The 14,202-nt window shown below is 46.5% G+C and overlaps 1 protein-coding gene across 1 annotated transcript; it reads left to right on the top strand.

Moving 5' to 3' along the window:
* Positions 1–11,970: 11,970 nt before the first annotated feature.
* On the top strand, positions 11,971–13,775 carry LOC146767909 (uncharacterized). The gene is made up of 2 exons (XM_085577291.1): positions 11,971–12,105; positions 12,216–13,775. The coding sequence occupies exon 2, from the start codon at positions 12,621–12,623 to the stop codon at positions 13,773–13,775; it is 1,155 nt and encodes a 384-aa protein (XP_085433417.1). The 5' UTR covers positions 11,971–12,105; positions 12,216–12,620.
* Positions 13,776–14,202: the final 427 nt, after the last annotated feature.

The following is a 14,202-nucleotide window of genomic DNA, read 5'->3' as shown; positions in this document are numbered from 1 at the left end:
AGAATTTGTTGTCTTTGTTTGGAGAATTCCAGGGGGAATACCAAGCAAATGTGTATTATAAATTTACCATAAATTCTTACAAGTGACACCCATAGTCATACCAAGCAATCTGCCAATACCGCCACAGGACAGTGATCCTGTATGCAATACACAATGTATGCAATAATGAAATTTGTTGCTGTTAAAACTTCAGTGGAATCTGGAATGATAAAATTAACCTGCACACGATTAATGCCACCTTTTGCAACTCAGTTTTCTTGTAGTTTGCAACATCTGTTCCCACAGGGTCCTCGCTTCTATCCCACCTCCCTTTCCCCATGGTAGGACAGTGCTCAGTGGGTGGTTGCTCAGCATGAGCATGAGGAAAGGGAACAAGATTTTACTTGATTAAGGAGCAGAAGCCTAGGATTTTTAGGAAGAAGTCTCTCTGCCTCCAGCATGCTCCACAAGCTGTCCACATCCATCATGAGGTATGAACTGAGACTCAGGGGTCAATGGAGAGACACTGACTTACCTTGCTTCTGACAATCTCTTGGGTGCCATCAATCCCTTATCCAAAACATTAAAGAGTTTTAACATACCTGGTGATATTTTAATACCTTCATCAAGCATATGTATTGTGAAAGACTCAAGCCATATCCACAGGAACACAGATGTGAACATCAGGAATCTGTGGGAAGTTAAAACCAGTGTGTTTTATCCCTCCTACATGCAAAGTGGTCCAGCAGTGGCATTCCCCTGAGCTTCTTTCAGCTTTCATCCAGGGAAGATCAGTCACCACTTATAACAGATTAATTAGACTCAAGTGGCACTTCATTATGCTAAACAGTTTTTAAAAGGCTGCAATGTTACAATTGGCTGGGTCAGCCACTGAATTTTGAGTAAGTTTTGGGGTCATTTGAACAAAATTTTGGGGTCATTTACAAACTTAACCTAGTTTGGACCTAGGAAGGACTCTGCTCTGAATAACCCAGCTTTCTATTTCACATGAATTATAAAGGGCATATTCGTCTGAGTGCATATTTGAAAAGATGTGTTCCTCATATATGCTGTTTATTAACATTTCTGCATTCCCATCAGCTTTTTATCTCCTCCTTGCAGTTAAACTGATGATCAATGGACAAAGAGTACTTTAAGTTATGTGCCCACTACAAACATTAAGGCAAAGATTTCCAAAATAAAAATTTCAAGTCTGACCCATTTACCTCTCAGATTACTGTTTTCAAACTTCATTTACCCAGTACACTTTTTTGCAACTGAAAGATGCTAAAGCAACTGTTTTCTTTTACATATAATTATTCCTTTTCAATGATTTTTTTTTTTATGATGATCACAGAAAAATAGTTTTCACAATGTCCATATACATCAGGAAACACCGGTTTTAACTGCAGGTGATGAAAAATAAATGCTTTCCTTCCACACTCTCAGACAGTCCAGTCCAGCTACCATCTCTGCATTGCTGGTCTGACTCTGATTGCTTTCATTTCTACTCAATAGCCCACACGAATTAATCAGGAAGGTGGCTTCTTTCTGGCCTTGTTATGAAGAGACGGTTTGCAGTGTGAAGCCTTCAGTGAAGGTGGTGTCAATTCGCATCAGACTGACTCATGTATCAGGCACTTTACTCCTTTGATTCTTCAAGGGGCTGAATCCAGACCCACCATTCTCCATAAGGCCCCCAGTTCTCACTTGAACTCAAACTTTAACTGAAAAGTACAATCCCAGCTCCCAGAAACAGACCAGAAAAGGTAGGACAACAAGGTTAAAAGTATAACTCCACTAAAACACAGGTTAAGATAATGTTTGGAGCTTTTCCTTTCTTTTAAAATCTCAATATAGAAGAAAACAAGATAATGACATCTTGTGGGTCTGGCTAATGCTGTGCACAGCCTGCTTTATGTTACTATTCAAAGCATGAATCATGTAAGTGGCATATTTACACTGAAGCATTCAACTCAATTATTAGTTTGCTTTTACAAGGTTGGAAATTAATTTTGGCACCAATGTTCTCTGTTAGCAATGTTATAGCTTACATACAGATAAATTGTAAGAAGATTTAGTGACCAAAAAACCTGAGAAACACTCCCCCAAAACAGAAACGCAAACATGGAGTCTGATAGCTCAGATAACTTCTCTTAATACAATAATGTAAGTTGCTTTATGATGGCAGTTTAAATACGCCCCCCTCAAGGCAGATTCTGTATCCTGAATCAAGCAGCTCTGTGATGGGCCAGAAAAGTGGCTCTGCAAAGTTTTCTGTTAAACCCAAATGGTTATCTGAAAAGGCAAGCAAGCTTATGGTATGATGCAGGAGAGGGGGAAAGTGATCTCTGGAAGGCTTTGAGACATGTGAAAAAGGAGAGGACTAAGAAGGTAACTGAAAATTGGGACAAGATGCATCAGGAATGTGCCTGAATAACATGATATCATTTTTTTATGATATAGATGCCGTTCAGATGGGGGAATACAAGTCAGCCAAACCTCTCTCAACATCTGTATGGTATCATAAAGGAATTATTAACTAAAACTGCAAAAATCGGAATCGGCACCAAAATGGATTAGGAAATGAGGACATTCCTGAGGAGATGACAAAGGGTTCTCTCTCACAAGGAAATATAACAAACTGAAAAAGATTGATAAAACTGGTGGCATTATCAGTGTAGAGAAGACTCATCACCCAGAAGGCCAGGCTAATGAATCCAAACAAAATTGAATAATTTACAAAATCCAAGCTCATGCACACAGGGACAAGTTACCCAAGTGTTTGTAGTCATTAGGAGTCCTGCCAGCTGAAAATGAGCATGGAAGGAGACCTGTGTATACAGGCTGTGTCAGGTGCCAGACCTCTGAGCTGGTCTTGTCACTCAGCTTCTGAAGCCAAACTGGGCAGAAGTTGGGAAAAGGCAGGTGCAGTACAGAAATTTCCAAAAAGATAGATAAAAAGTAGTGCCCACTGGACATGGACAGCCCTGGGGAGATCTCACAGGTCTGCTGTGCACAGCTTTCTCAGCTGTTTCTGCATTGAAGAAATAGAAGCAGTGAACATGAAGAGGATGCTGACTGTGGGCTTACTGGGGAGGTTGTATTAACACACCAGATGGGACGAGTCAAAGGAAAGCCAAGGCTGAGAACAGACATGACTGACCTTTGTAAATGCAGCAGTAGATTAAAAAGCAGAGGGGAAAAAAAGCAGCTTGAGCCAAGTACAAAGTTCAAATGAGTATAAACCAGCCATTACTATCCTTTACTCTGGAGATCAGGAGCATGTCCCTCCCAACTGTGGTAGCCCTATGCTGAAGCAATCTCCCAAATGTGCAGGAAGGACACAAAGTCTCCCTTCTTCCTTCATGGACCTGGCTAAGGGCTTGGACGCAGTTACATAATGGTTGTAGATGAGACAACCAACCTTCATGACCCAGGAAATTTTTTCAAGGCCCATTTGTTCCATTTCAACTGCAGAGGAAGTGCTAAGGAGTCAACAAAAGTTAGAAAAATATGGATAACACGTGCTTAGAGATGGGAATATGGAAGAAGGACAGACCATCGAAATACATGGAGAAAGTGGATGCCTAGTGGATGGCAATCTGCTACAAGCAAAAGTATTTGCTTGTGATAGCCTTTATACATATAACTCCAGCCATAATTTAATACCACACTCTTTATCCATTGATTTTAGGATTCCTATTAACTAAAATATCTAATAAGACAATTAAAAACACTTCTTCCTCTGCTAATGACATGGGAACAGAAAGGACTCTACCTGTGCCAGTTTGCATCATAGCAAGTGTGCAGTGCAGAATCTGCATGACAGCACCAGCTCCTGGCATCCTTCCCTCCCACAGGCAGCAAGGATCCTTCAACAGAGTCCCCTGCAGTTCTCCATCTTCACAAAAGGAGATGAAACATTATGCTATGTTGAATTACAAATTGTCCCTAAGCACCTTGTGTAAAGCAGCAGAGAGAATAAAAATTGACTCCAAAGTAAAACAAACCCCCCCAAAAAAAACCACCAAAAAAACCCCACACAAACAACTCCCCCCCAAAAAAACAAAAAAAAACAACAACAAAAAAAAAAACACCAAAAAAAAAAAAAGAGAATGTGCAAAAGGCGCAGCACTGAATTTATTAAACTTGACCCTTTTTGGTTTTCCATTTAGAAAACAAATTAAATCTCTAAGAAAATGTAGTGGGCCAGACTGCATTTGTTCCACTTAGATAAGAAGCTTCCTGAAAAGCCTATGGAACAGCACAGAGTGCAGATTTGCCTTTGCAGGAAAAAGTCATCACTGGTTCATAGAGAAATCACCAAATTCTCTGTGCCCAGGACTTCACTGTTTTGCTTATAGTCTGCTTTGTCAAGCAGGAAGGAGAGGAGCAGAGCAATATACCAGGTTGGAAAGGGGATGGAAATCAGTGTTTGCAAATCTACAGCGTGCTGAAAGTACTTACTGAACTTAAATAAAAGGTTAGCTGCCAAGGACTATGATTTTTTTCCATTTTTTCATATGGCTGTTTCTTTGCAAGAACTGAACGCTGAGTTGTTTGCAAGAAAAGGACTGATTTCTACTGAGAGAAAGAGGCTGGGGTTTTTCCTCTTTTTAATTGTCTTCATCAAGTCCTTCTCAAAGAGGTAACCAGAGAAACAGAAAAACACATGCTTTCTAGCTCATATTTACAATGTTTTCTCTCTGAAACTCATGCACTGCTGTAAGACTGTGTAATACAGTAGTGCCTGGGGACAGAATGGAAGTGAGTATTGGTGTGTACTTTGATCCCTGGAGGAAAATATCCTCTTCAATATTTTTCACATTTACTCAGAAATACCTAAACCCATTGCACTCCTTGCATGCCAAGAAGGGAGCCAAGAACTCAAGGATATTTTTTTCTTCTCTCCAAATAGCATTTTTCCCCACTCAAAAGAAAAAAAAATCCCATCAGTCTGACAAACTTCCAAGAAACAGGGAGATTATTTTTTCGTTGCCAGGGTCCAAGCTCTGTTTCTTTAGACACTGACAAGAAAGGGACTCTTCTACATCCCTGTTTACATAGCTAATGAATATAGGAGAATGCTTAGCAACCTTTTGTCAAATAGCATGAGATTCCTCTTCCTAAAAAGAGATTCATCAAGATGTGGTGCAATTATTTAGCTCTATTTCAGTGTGTGTTAATAGGGGAAATTATTACTTTACTTTGTGTTACACAGACATATTTTTTCCATGTTCTCTAATGGCTTCAGTTTTTTTACAGGTACATTTTTTGTAACATTATTCACCTATTTTTCCCCTTTATTCTCAAGAAGTCTTTTATCTGTTATTTCCTCATTTTAAAAAGAGTTTATTATTCTAAGAATATACTAAAATATGCTGTATTCTCCCCATTCTGTTTCACCAACAAGGAGCTCTTAGAAAATGGCAAAAGTTGTTTGGTTTAAAGAAAAGGAGACAGATCAAATGCAAGAATGAGATTATACAGAGAGATTTTTAAGATACTTCATAAAAGTAAACCCAAATGCCACAACTGCCATCTCAAAACTTACCTTCCTGCAGGGACAAGCCAGCAGCCACTGTTTTCTCTACAGGGCGTATCACACCTCAAAAGGGTGTCACCCTTTGGTAACCCAGAAGTGGTTCACACGCAAAGGACAGCGTCCTGGCACCCCAAACACAATAACCAGTTTGCACAATATCAAACCTGGTCAATATGAATCCAGTCCCATCTAGGCATGAGCCAAAAGCAGAGACATGAGGAGAGTTCAGTGGCCAGCGCACCTGACTGCAGCCATGAACAGTGATGGCAGGGCTGGATCTGGGGCCTGCCACGGTGAATTTGGTCTTGCAGGTAGTTGATGGGCAATGAGGGGATCAGCTGGTTTTGACTTCTGCCCATGGGCAAACCAGTTCCCTCCAAGACACCTCAGCTTGTTCTTTTACATCTGCCCATGGTGAAGCAACAGCTCTCTTTCTATTGAAGTTTTAATTTAAAAGTGTTTCAAGCTGTCCAGAGAGGCACCTGGCTTCCAAGGCAAATTACTTAAGTACTTTCTTCACACTAACTTTTCCCTTCCCCCTGAAACCAGCAGGTGACATCTGGAAAACATACAAACCAAAGAGAAAATTGTCATTTCAAAGGGATTAGTAACTCCACTCCATCTGTGTGGGCGCTGCAGCCCCGCTGACCTCCCATACCACAGGGCTGGGAAGCTCCGCAGGAGTGAGGCCAGCATCCTGGCCATACGTCACTTCCCCACCACAGATACCTCAGTGTGCCTTGTGTCAGAGGGAGCAGGAATGTCTTGAGCCAGAAGTGAAAGAGCATCCTGTGGAGTTTAGCTAAAACAATACAATTTAAGGTGCTGGGTGGTATGACTCAGTTCTAGGAGAGGATGTTTGTGGTATGGAGGGAAGTCAGTGTGTTGCTTGCAGGATTCTACTCGCAACGTGTTGGCACACAGTTCTGCTGAGAGCTGGTGATAGTCCTGTCAACACCTCATAGCCAGCCACAAGAGAGCCTTCTCATGAGGAACATGAGCTCATGAGGAACACGGGTACCAGTGACAGGAGGAGCACACAGCACGGTCTTTATCGTTGACCCCAGCGCTGCTGCTGGCTCAGGGCTCTGCAGTGGTGTTGTCAGAGAGACTTGGAGCATCACAGCTCTCTGCCTGCCTGCTCCACTGCATGGGCCTGACCTGCTGATCTCAAATGCACAGCAGCAAAAGGAGAGGAATATAAAGACAAGAATGAGACAGATAAGCAGAGGATGCACAAGCTCTTCCTTCCAGGTCAGTGGGGGAACACTTTTGGGCTTTAAGTACATAGTAATAGGCTTAAAAATGGTACTTAGAGTGTGCAGCACAATGAGTACCATACATGCACTGGAGATCTTTTATTTAGAGACAAGAGATTCTGCAGGGCTGTAGATTTGTCTTACTACATGAAGCAAATTTGGTGTATGTGACAGAGAGGCACTGAATTTGCCCTCTCTGGTGGCACTTAGTGCAGCTTGGTAGGCTTAGCCTGCCTATGCTGGCTCAAGTGGCCATGATGCCAGGAGAAGGTAGTGCCCTTCTGCACAGTCAGTTCCTGCTCTTCTAGGGCTCATAAATAAAGAAAAGCATGGCATAAACATCATCCCGTGGTCCCCACATTCCTTATAGCATGCTAAATAGTCCCACACTTTATGTGTATAACAGAAATGGAGCGGGCTCACACAAGTGCTCTCTGAACTTGCCCGTGTTTGCACAGTGGGAAAGAGCCAGGTGGGGAATCTACCTGTTTAATGTGCCAGTCCAAGAAATTAGGTTGCAGGGCAATTACTGCAGGACCAGAAGTAGACAGGGATGCCAGATTTTGCCACGTTTTGGCCCCTTTGGGAAAGGGGTTTGACTTGGGCACAATGCTGTACTTGCATGGCTGGCCAGCTTCCAGCCCAGAGCCAGCGCTTGTCCCCTCAGCTGGGAGCAGGAGCCACAGAGCTGGGAGCATCCAGCTGTACCCTGTTGCAAGAACACATCCCTGGCCTGCCAGATTTAGAAATGTGTTTGATAATAGTGCCAGACTCCAAGACTGAAACAAGAACAGGTGTGAGATGGGACCTGCTCGAGCCACGTTACCCTTATCATTTCTGGCAGACACTGAAGTACCAAAATCCCCATACTATGCCTAGGAACTAATAAAAAAAATGTAGTCTTACTGTAAATGCACTAAAAACATAACACAAAAGGGAAAATTATTTAAACTTTGCAGAGACTCATTGGCTTTGACTTGTCTGAGTGACAATGGAAAGTGAGGATGGGGAACATCTAACACTTTTGCTATGGACTTTAAGGCATGTTAAAATAACATCCACAGCCAGATATTTCAAAACAATGCATAATCTGTAGTAAAAACTTACAGTAATAATTAAATCACATTTTCTTTCAACTCTGCTGGTGTTGTAGTTGAGCTCAAAGTCAAATGAATGACAACAAATGATTTAATGGACAACATTATGCTGGCTGTGTAATGACATGTAGGAGAATTGGTGCTGGTAGCTCAGAGACCACTACAACCATATGGAGTGATTAGATGAGTGTCCCACTCAGTCCTTGATGCCCAGACAGAGCTTCCTTTCAGACAGAGCTGCGGGAGAGAGAGTTGGTGTGGCCAGCAGGAGGCACAGGTGGCTCTGTGGTGTTCAGAGATGAAGAATGGCTCTCATGTAGGAGAAAAGCCATATCTTTGTGGTGTGTATGGAGACTTTTCCCCAAAAAACATGGCATAATCAGAAATAAGAAAAAGCTAAACTAAAAAAAAAAGCATAGCAATCTCAGTCTCTTCAGCAGGCAGTGGGGAGCTGATGAAGGAGATGAGGGTGAGAGCTCTGACTTGTGGGAAGGAAAAGAGTGGCTGGAAGGTTGTGGGGATACAGGGCCAGAGGCAGAAGGGTGCACAAAGCAGGAGATATGGGCAGGTACATCAGAGTCTCAATAAGCAGGGGGTAGATAGACACTAAGGGACTATTTTTCTTTGAACCATCATATCCTGACGATTCTCTGTTGCTTGTTTCCTCCCCCAAGCTTTTGAGGAGAAAGCTTTAAGTAGCAGAGAAGACAGGTCAAAAAAAATCCAGATGGCCCACACAAGAGACCTCCAAGATAGACCAAAGATCTCAGAGGAAAATGACCTCCTGAAGCTGTTGCCAAACAATACCATGTATACAGTCTAAACACTTTCCTGCATTCTGGGAAACTTTCAGAAGATAAGTATGTGAAACATGATCAGTGCTTTCCTCTGCTGATAATTCAGCAGCAGCAAAAAAGGCATGTTGATTAATTTGACTAGCTTGGTTTTCTTTATATGTGGTCTTCCAGATTTCCAGGCGCACAGATGTTGAAGCAGAATCAAACTGAAAGTATTTTACTCTATGGGATACAAGTGAGGCCACAGATTCAGATTCAAACCCCGGGCTTCCCTTCAGCCTTTGGTTCCCAAACTTCTGGGGAACTGTCTAACCCACAGTTACATCTGCTGTGGCAAGGTTTAGCTCAGGACACAGGAAACATGAAAGATCACAACAGGATTCTGTGAATTCTCATCCTTTCTAGACCCTGGTTTTCTTCAGATTTACCCTAAACTTCAGTTCTGAAGACTAGCACCACAGTGCAGAATTCACTATGGAAGACCCAGCATCTGCTGCCTCTGAACATGTCCTTGGGAGAAGGTAAGTTTTGCTGGAAGCCAAAACCTGCCTATTTTTATATAGCAGTGTCTCCAAATACATTGCATCTCATCCCTGTCACCAAGCTGCTGGCCAGATACAAAGAATGTTATCTCTCTTTGGCTCTAACACACCTCTATCACAATTCCAAAGAATGTGGCTGATCATTCTGCTTAGCAGAGGAAAATCATCCCTACCAATAGTGAAGCGGTCCAAACAAAATTTAATTTCCTGAGCTGGCATATCTCCCTCAATTAATCTTGCAGCAGCCTACCAAAGTCAGGCTACATTTTCACTTTGTTTTTTTTTTTTTTTCATCCAGTACTACACATGTTGGAGAAAACTTGCTTATTTGGATGTCATAACAACTTCTCAGGAAACCAGACTATAGGAGCTTCAGAAAACTGAATTGAAAGTGCATCTCTGAGCTGTCACCTAGCCTGTGTCTTCCTTCTGTATCACAAAGGGATAGCATAAAGTCATTCAATTAAATAGTTTTACTTACTTGGGCAGGCTAAGTTTAAAACCATGGTTTCTAAATGTTTCCTAAAAAGCCAAGCTGTTCAATACTCTTCCTACATTTTCCTGGATGATATATGAGGCCAAAGATTTCTAGTTATCCAAAAAGCCAGAAATGGTGCTCAGAGTTGTTCCAAATGAAACACTTACTGCAATATTTTAAAGACATCTATGCAGCTTTTGACCAACCAAACTGCCTTACCCTGGAGAGCAGGCTATGGCATGGCAGAAAGATAAACCAATGCTTTCTATTTGCTGTCTGTGAACTCAGCCAAAAAGACTGAAGCATTACACATGCTATGGCATGTCCACAAAAACTTTCTGTGCCAGCAAGAACTAATAGCCACTATACACTGTAAAAAATCACAGACCAGTTGCTGTGACATTCTATGAGTTTTTATTCTAAAAGCAAATAAATTAAATGAGGAATGCCTTCACTTTTCACATAGTCCCCTGTAAGCCTTGACAGTGAGTTATTGCTGACTAAGCCAGTAGCTGTGCTGCACATACAGATCACATCCCCCTAATAGCCTCCATTGTAAGACCCTCTTGCAGTTTAATTAGAAGTTTGCCTGTCTTTAAATGCTTTGGTCAATACTTTCATGCTGTGAAGATGGTTGATCTCATCTGAACTTTAGGCACCTAACAAGGTTAACCTGTGTGATGGATGGAAGCAGGGCTGTCTGAGTGGCTGAGAAGTCCCACCCAGGGGTAGCTGTAATGAGGCACAGGTGGCCCTGTGGTGTTCATCGATGAAGAACTGCTCTCATGTGGGAGAAAAGCCATATCTTTGCCATGTGTCTGGAGACTTTTCTCCCAAAAGACATGGCATAATCAGAAACAAAAAAAAAAAACTAAACTCAAAAAAAAAAGCATAGCAATCTCAATCTCTTCAGCTGGCAGGTGCTGTCCTCCCTGGGTGTCTCTGTTTCAAGGCTGATGAGAAGGTGCAGTGTCAGGAGGAGCTTTGGTTTCTGGTTCTAATGGCAGGAGGAGACAGCAGAAGGATGTCGTTTTAGAGGTCCCCCAGGATGGAGAGAGAATGGCATGCAAAAATTAGGAATGAACTCCATGGTTTTAAAGTTGGGAAAGCATGAATGATGCTCAGATCCCAGATCTGAGGAATAACTGGGAATATAGAACTGTCTACTTGAATCAGGATTTGGGAGATGGGAGGAAGAAGGAGGAGAGGTGTATACTGTCAGTGCAGCTGTGAGGCATGTTTAGGGGTCAGGTGAGAGCACATAACCTGATAGGTAGAAAAAAACAGGCTGGGAGATGGGATGAGGGGAAGACTGAGATGTGGAAAAGATAAAAGGTCTGCAGCTGGCAGCAAAGCAGGAGAGAGGTAGAAGCTCAGATTAAGAGAAACAGGAGGCTGGAGTCAGTGACAAGATCCTAAGAGAGAAATTATGTTATCACAACATCAAGGTTGGTTAGTGTGGCCCAGGAAATCTTAAATCCAGCGTTTCCTGAGTGCTTGGCTTGCAGTATGTGCTGTGTTGTTTTAGAGTAGACTCCCCAGGTAATGACTGCACAAGGGCTGCCATCCATGTCTGGGTGCTGTGACTTTTGAGGTGGACAAGCCACCATGCTAGCAGGCCATCTCAGCTAAGAACCTTTGGCAAATACATGCCAATCAGGAATGGAACCCTAAGGAAGGAGCAAAGCTCTCCTCAGCCCACCCAGACTCCTGTGTGTCTTCTATGATGCTGAAGAGCTGGCCCCCCTATAGTGACCACCTCTCCAGGAGCACAGCAGCAGGAGGGCTGTCATGTACTGCTGTTCCTTTTGCACCTGCAGACAAAGAGATGGGCCAGGGACTGCAGTGCCACATTGGGTGTGGGTCTCCAGAGTGTTGCAGAGGGGACAGGGAACATGCATGCAGCAAGGCTGTGCTGGCAGCAAGTTGCTCTCTTGTATCAGAAACCTCATAATGGATCTGCAGGCTCAAAGGGGTCTTTTCCCACCACTAGGAGAACCCCCCAGAATGTGCTGCTTCTCATTCTAGTAACAAAGACCAAGCTCTCTGCCTGGTGACCAGCCAGCCTCTCTGCCAGTGACTGATGAGGAGTGATTTCAGCTCTCTGTGGTTCCTGCACAGCAGCATGCACACTGCCTGCAGCCTGGCATCTGCTTGCAGCCCAATTGCTCTGAGCCATGATCCCCTGAGGCAGGATGGGTATGGGAAAACCTTCGTCTCCATGGATTTTTTTCCTTTTTTGGGCTGAAGGAGCCCCCAGCTAGAGTAGCCTCATGTCTCCCTCAGCTGCTGGAAGGATTGCATCCAGCCGTGTACCATCCTTAAAACAGGTCTTGCACATCTCATGGTGGCACCTGAGGACCCCTGTGGGGCAAGGAGTGTACACAAATGAGCCAGCATGCATGGTAAGCAGATGAAGAACCCAAATGAACAGGCAGTGGCACCAAGGTGATCATTCAATCCATGTGGCCAGCATCCCAGGGACTCCAAGCTGACTCTTTCTTCCTGCTAACAGCTGCCTTCAGATCACGCATGTGCCAGGAACCACTTCCCTTGACTGAGGTGGAAGAAAGGATGGATATCTCTGCAGCTTGCTGCTGCCCACAGCTGAGTAAGGAGCTGTTCACGGTGCCTCCTCACCAATGCACCAGGTAGGAGATGTTTGTGTGGATCAGCATTGCAGTGCTCCCTCCTCAGAGACCAGAAGGTAGCCCCAGCTGAGGAGGGCCAAGGCCAAGTACCCAGCTTTTCCCATTGCTTGTACAAATCCAATCTAGCAGCGTGTGGTGTGCATTTACCCCCCGTTTTAACTAGCCAAAGGTTAGAAAGCCAGCATGGAGCAGACCTCCAGGCACACCTCCCCCAGCCTCACTCACTGCTGCTGTTTTAGCAGCGTCTAGCAGCTTTTTCCACGAGAGCAATGACTGTGCAGGAGGCAGAGGCGTCTTCCTGCCCACGGCTGCTCCGAGGGACAGCGCCGGCGGAGATGCGGCTCACGCGGGGCTGGGAAAGGCACAGAGCCTGCCCGGGCTGGGAGAGGCACAGAGCCTGCCCCGGGCTGGGAGAGCACAGAGCCTGCCCCGGGCTGGGAAAGGCACAGAGCCTGCCCCGGGCTGGGAGAGCACAGAGCCTGCCCCGGGCTGGGAGATGCACAGAGCCTGCCCCGGGCTGGGAGAGCACAGAGCCTGCCCCGGGCTGGGAGAGCACAGAGCCTGCCCCGGGCTGGGAAAGGCACAGAGCCTGCCCCAGGGCTGGGAGAGGCACAGAGCCTGCCCCAGGGCTGGGAGAGGCACAGAGCCTGCCCCGGGGCTGGGAGAGGCACAGAGCCTGCCCCGGGCTGGGAAAGGCACAGAGCCTGCCCCGGGGCTGGGAGAGGCACAGAGCCTGCCCCGGGCTGGGAAAGGCACAGAGCCTGCCCCGGGCTGGGAAAGGCACAGAGCCTGCCCCGGGGCTGGGAGAGGCACAGAGCCTGCCCCGGGGCTGGGAAAGGCACAGAGCCTGCCCCGGGGCTGGGAGAGGCACAGAGCCTGCCCCGGGCTGGGAAAGGCACAGAGCCTGCCTCGGGCTGGGAGAGCACAGAGCCTGCCCCGGGCTGGGAGAGCACAGAGCCTGCCCGGGTTTGGGAAAGGCACAGAGCCTGCCCCAGGGCTGGGAGAGCACAGAGCCTGCCCGGGCTGGGAAAGGCACAGAGCCTGCCCCGGGCTGGGAGAGCACAGAGCCTGCCCCGGGCTGGGAAAGGCACAGAGCCTGCCCGGGCTGGGAGAGGCACAGAGCCTGCCCCGGGCTGGGAAAGGCACAGAGCCTGCCCCGGGCTGGGAAAGGCACAGAGCCTGCCCCGGGCTGGGAGAGCACAGAGCCTGCCCGGGTTTGGGAAAGGCACAGAGCCTGCCCCGGGCTGGGAAAAGCACAGAGCCTGCCCCGGGCTGGGAGAGCACAGAGCCTGCCCCGGGCTGGGAGAGGCACGGGCACAGAGCCTGCCCCGGGCTGGGAAAGGCACAGAGCCTGCCCGGGCTGGGAAAGGCACAGAGCCTGCCCGGGTTTGGGAAAGGCACAGAGCCTGCCCCGGGCTGGGTGAGGCACAGAGCCTGCCCCGGGCTGGGAGAGCACAGAGCCTGCCCGGGGCTGGGAAAGGCACAGAGCCTGCCCGGGCTGGGAGAGCACAGAGCCTGCCCCGGGCTGGGAGAGCACAGAGCCTGCCCCGGGCTGGGAGAGGCACAGAGCCTGCCCCGGGCTGGGAGAGGCACAGAGCCTGCCCCGGGCTGGGAAAGGCACAGAGCCTGCCCCGGGCTGGGAGAGGCACAGAGCCTGCCCCGGGCTGGGAAAGGCACAGAGCCTGCCCCGGGGCTGGGAAAGGCACGATCGGGGCCTTTCCTTCATGATGGGCCGTGCGCTTCAGAGCCAAAACTCACGGGCTTCCAGGCCAAACAGATGGACCTCACTGCGAGAGGGGGAGGCCACCTGAGGAAGGGTAACTCCAGCCAACACCAAACATGTGTAGGGCC

The sequence above is a fragment of the Lonchura striata genome, chromosome 3 (assembly GCF_050655825.1).
Source record: "Lonchura striata isolate lonStrDom1 chromosome 3, ASM5065582v1, whole genome shotgun sequence".
In the NCBI taxonomy this organism is placed as follows: domain Eukaryota; kingdom Metazoa; phylum Chordata; class Aves; order Passeriformes; family Estrildidae; genus Lonchura; species Lonchura striata.
Note: the sequence above shows the minus strand (reverse complement) of the source record. Positions and strands in the feature narration are given on the sequence as shown.

Bases quoted from the DNA above. Each gene is read 5' to 3' on its own strand.
- LOC146767909 (XM_085577291.1), top strand. From the start codon at position 12,621: ATGACTGTGCAGGAGGCAGAGGCGTCTTCCTGCCCACGGCTGCTCCGA.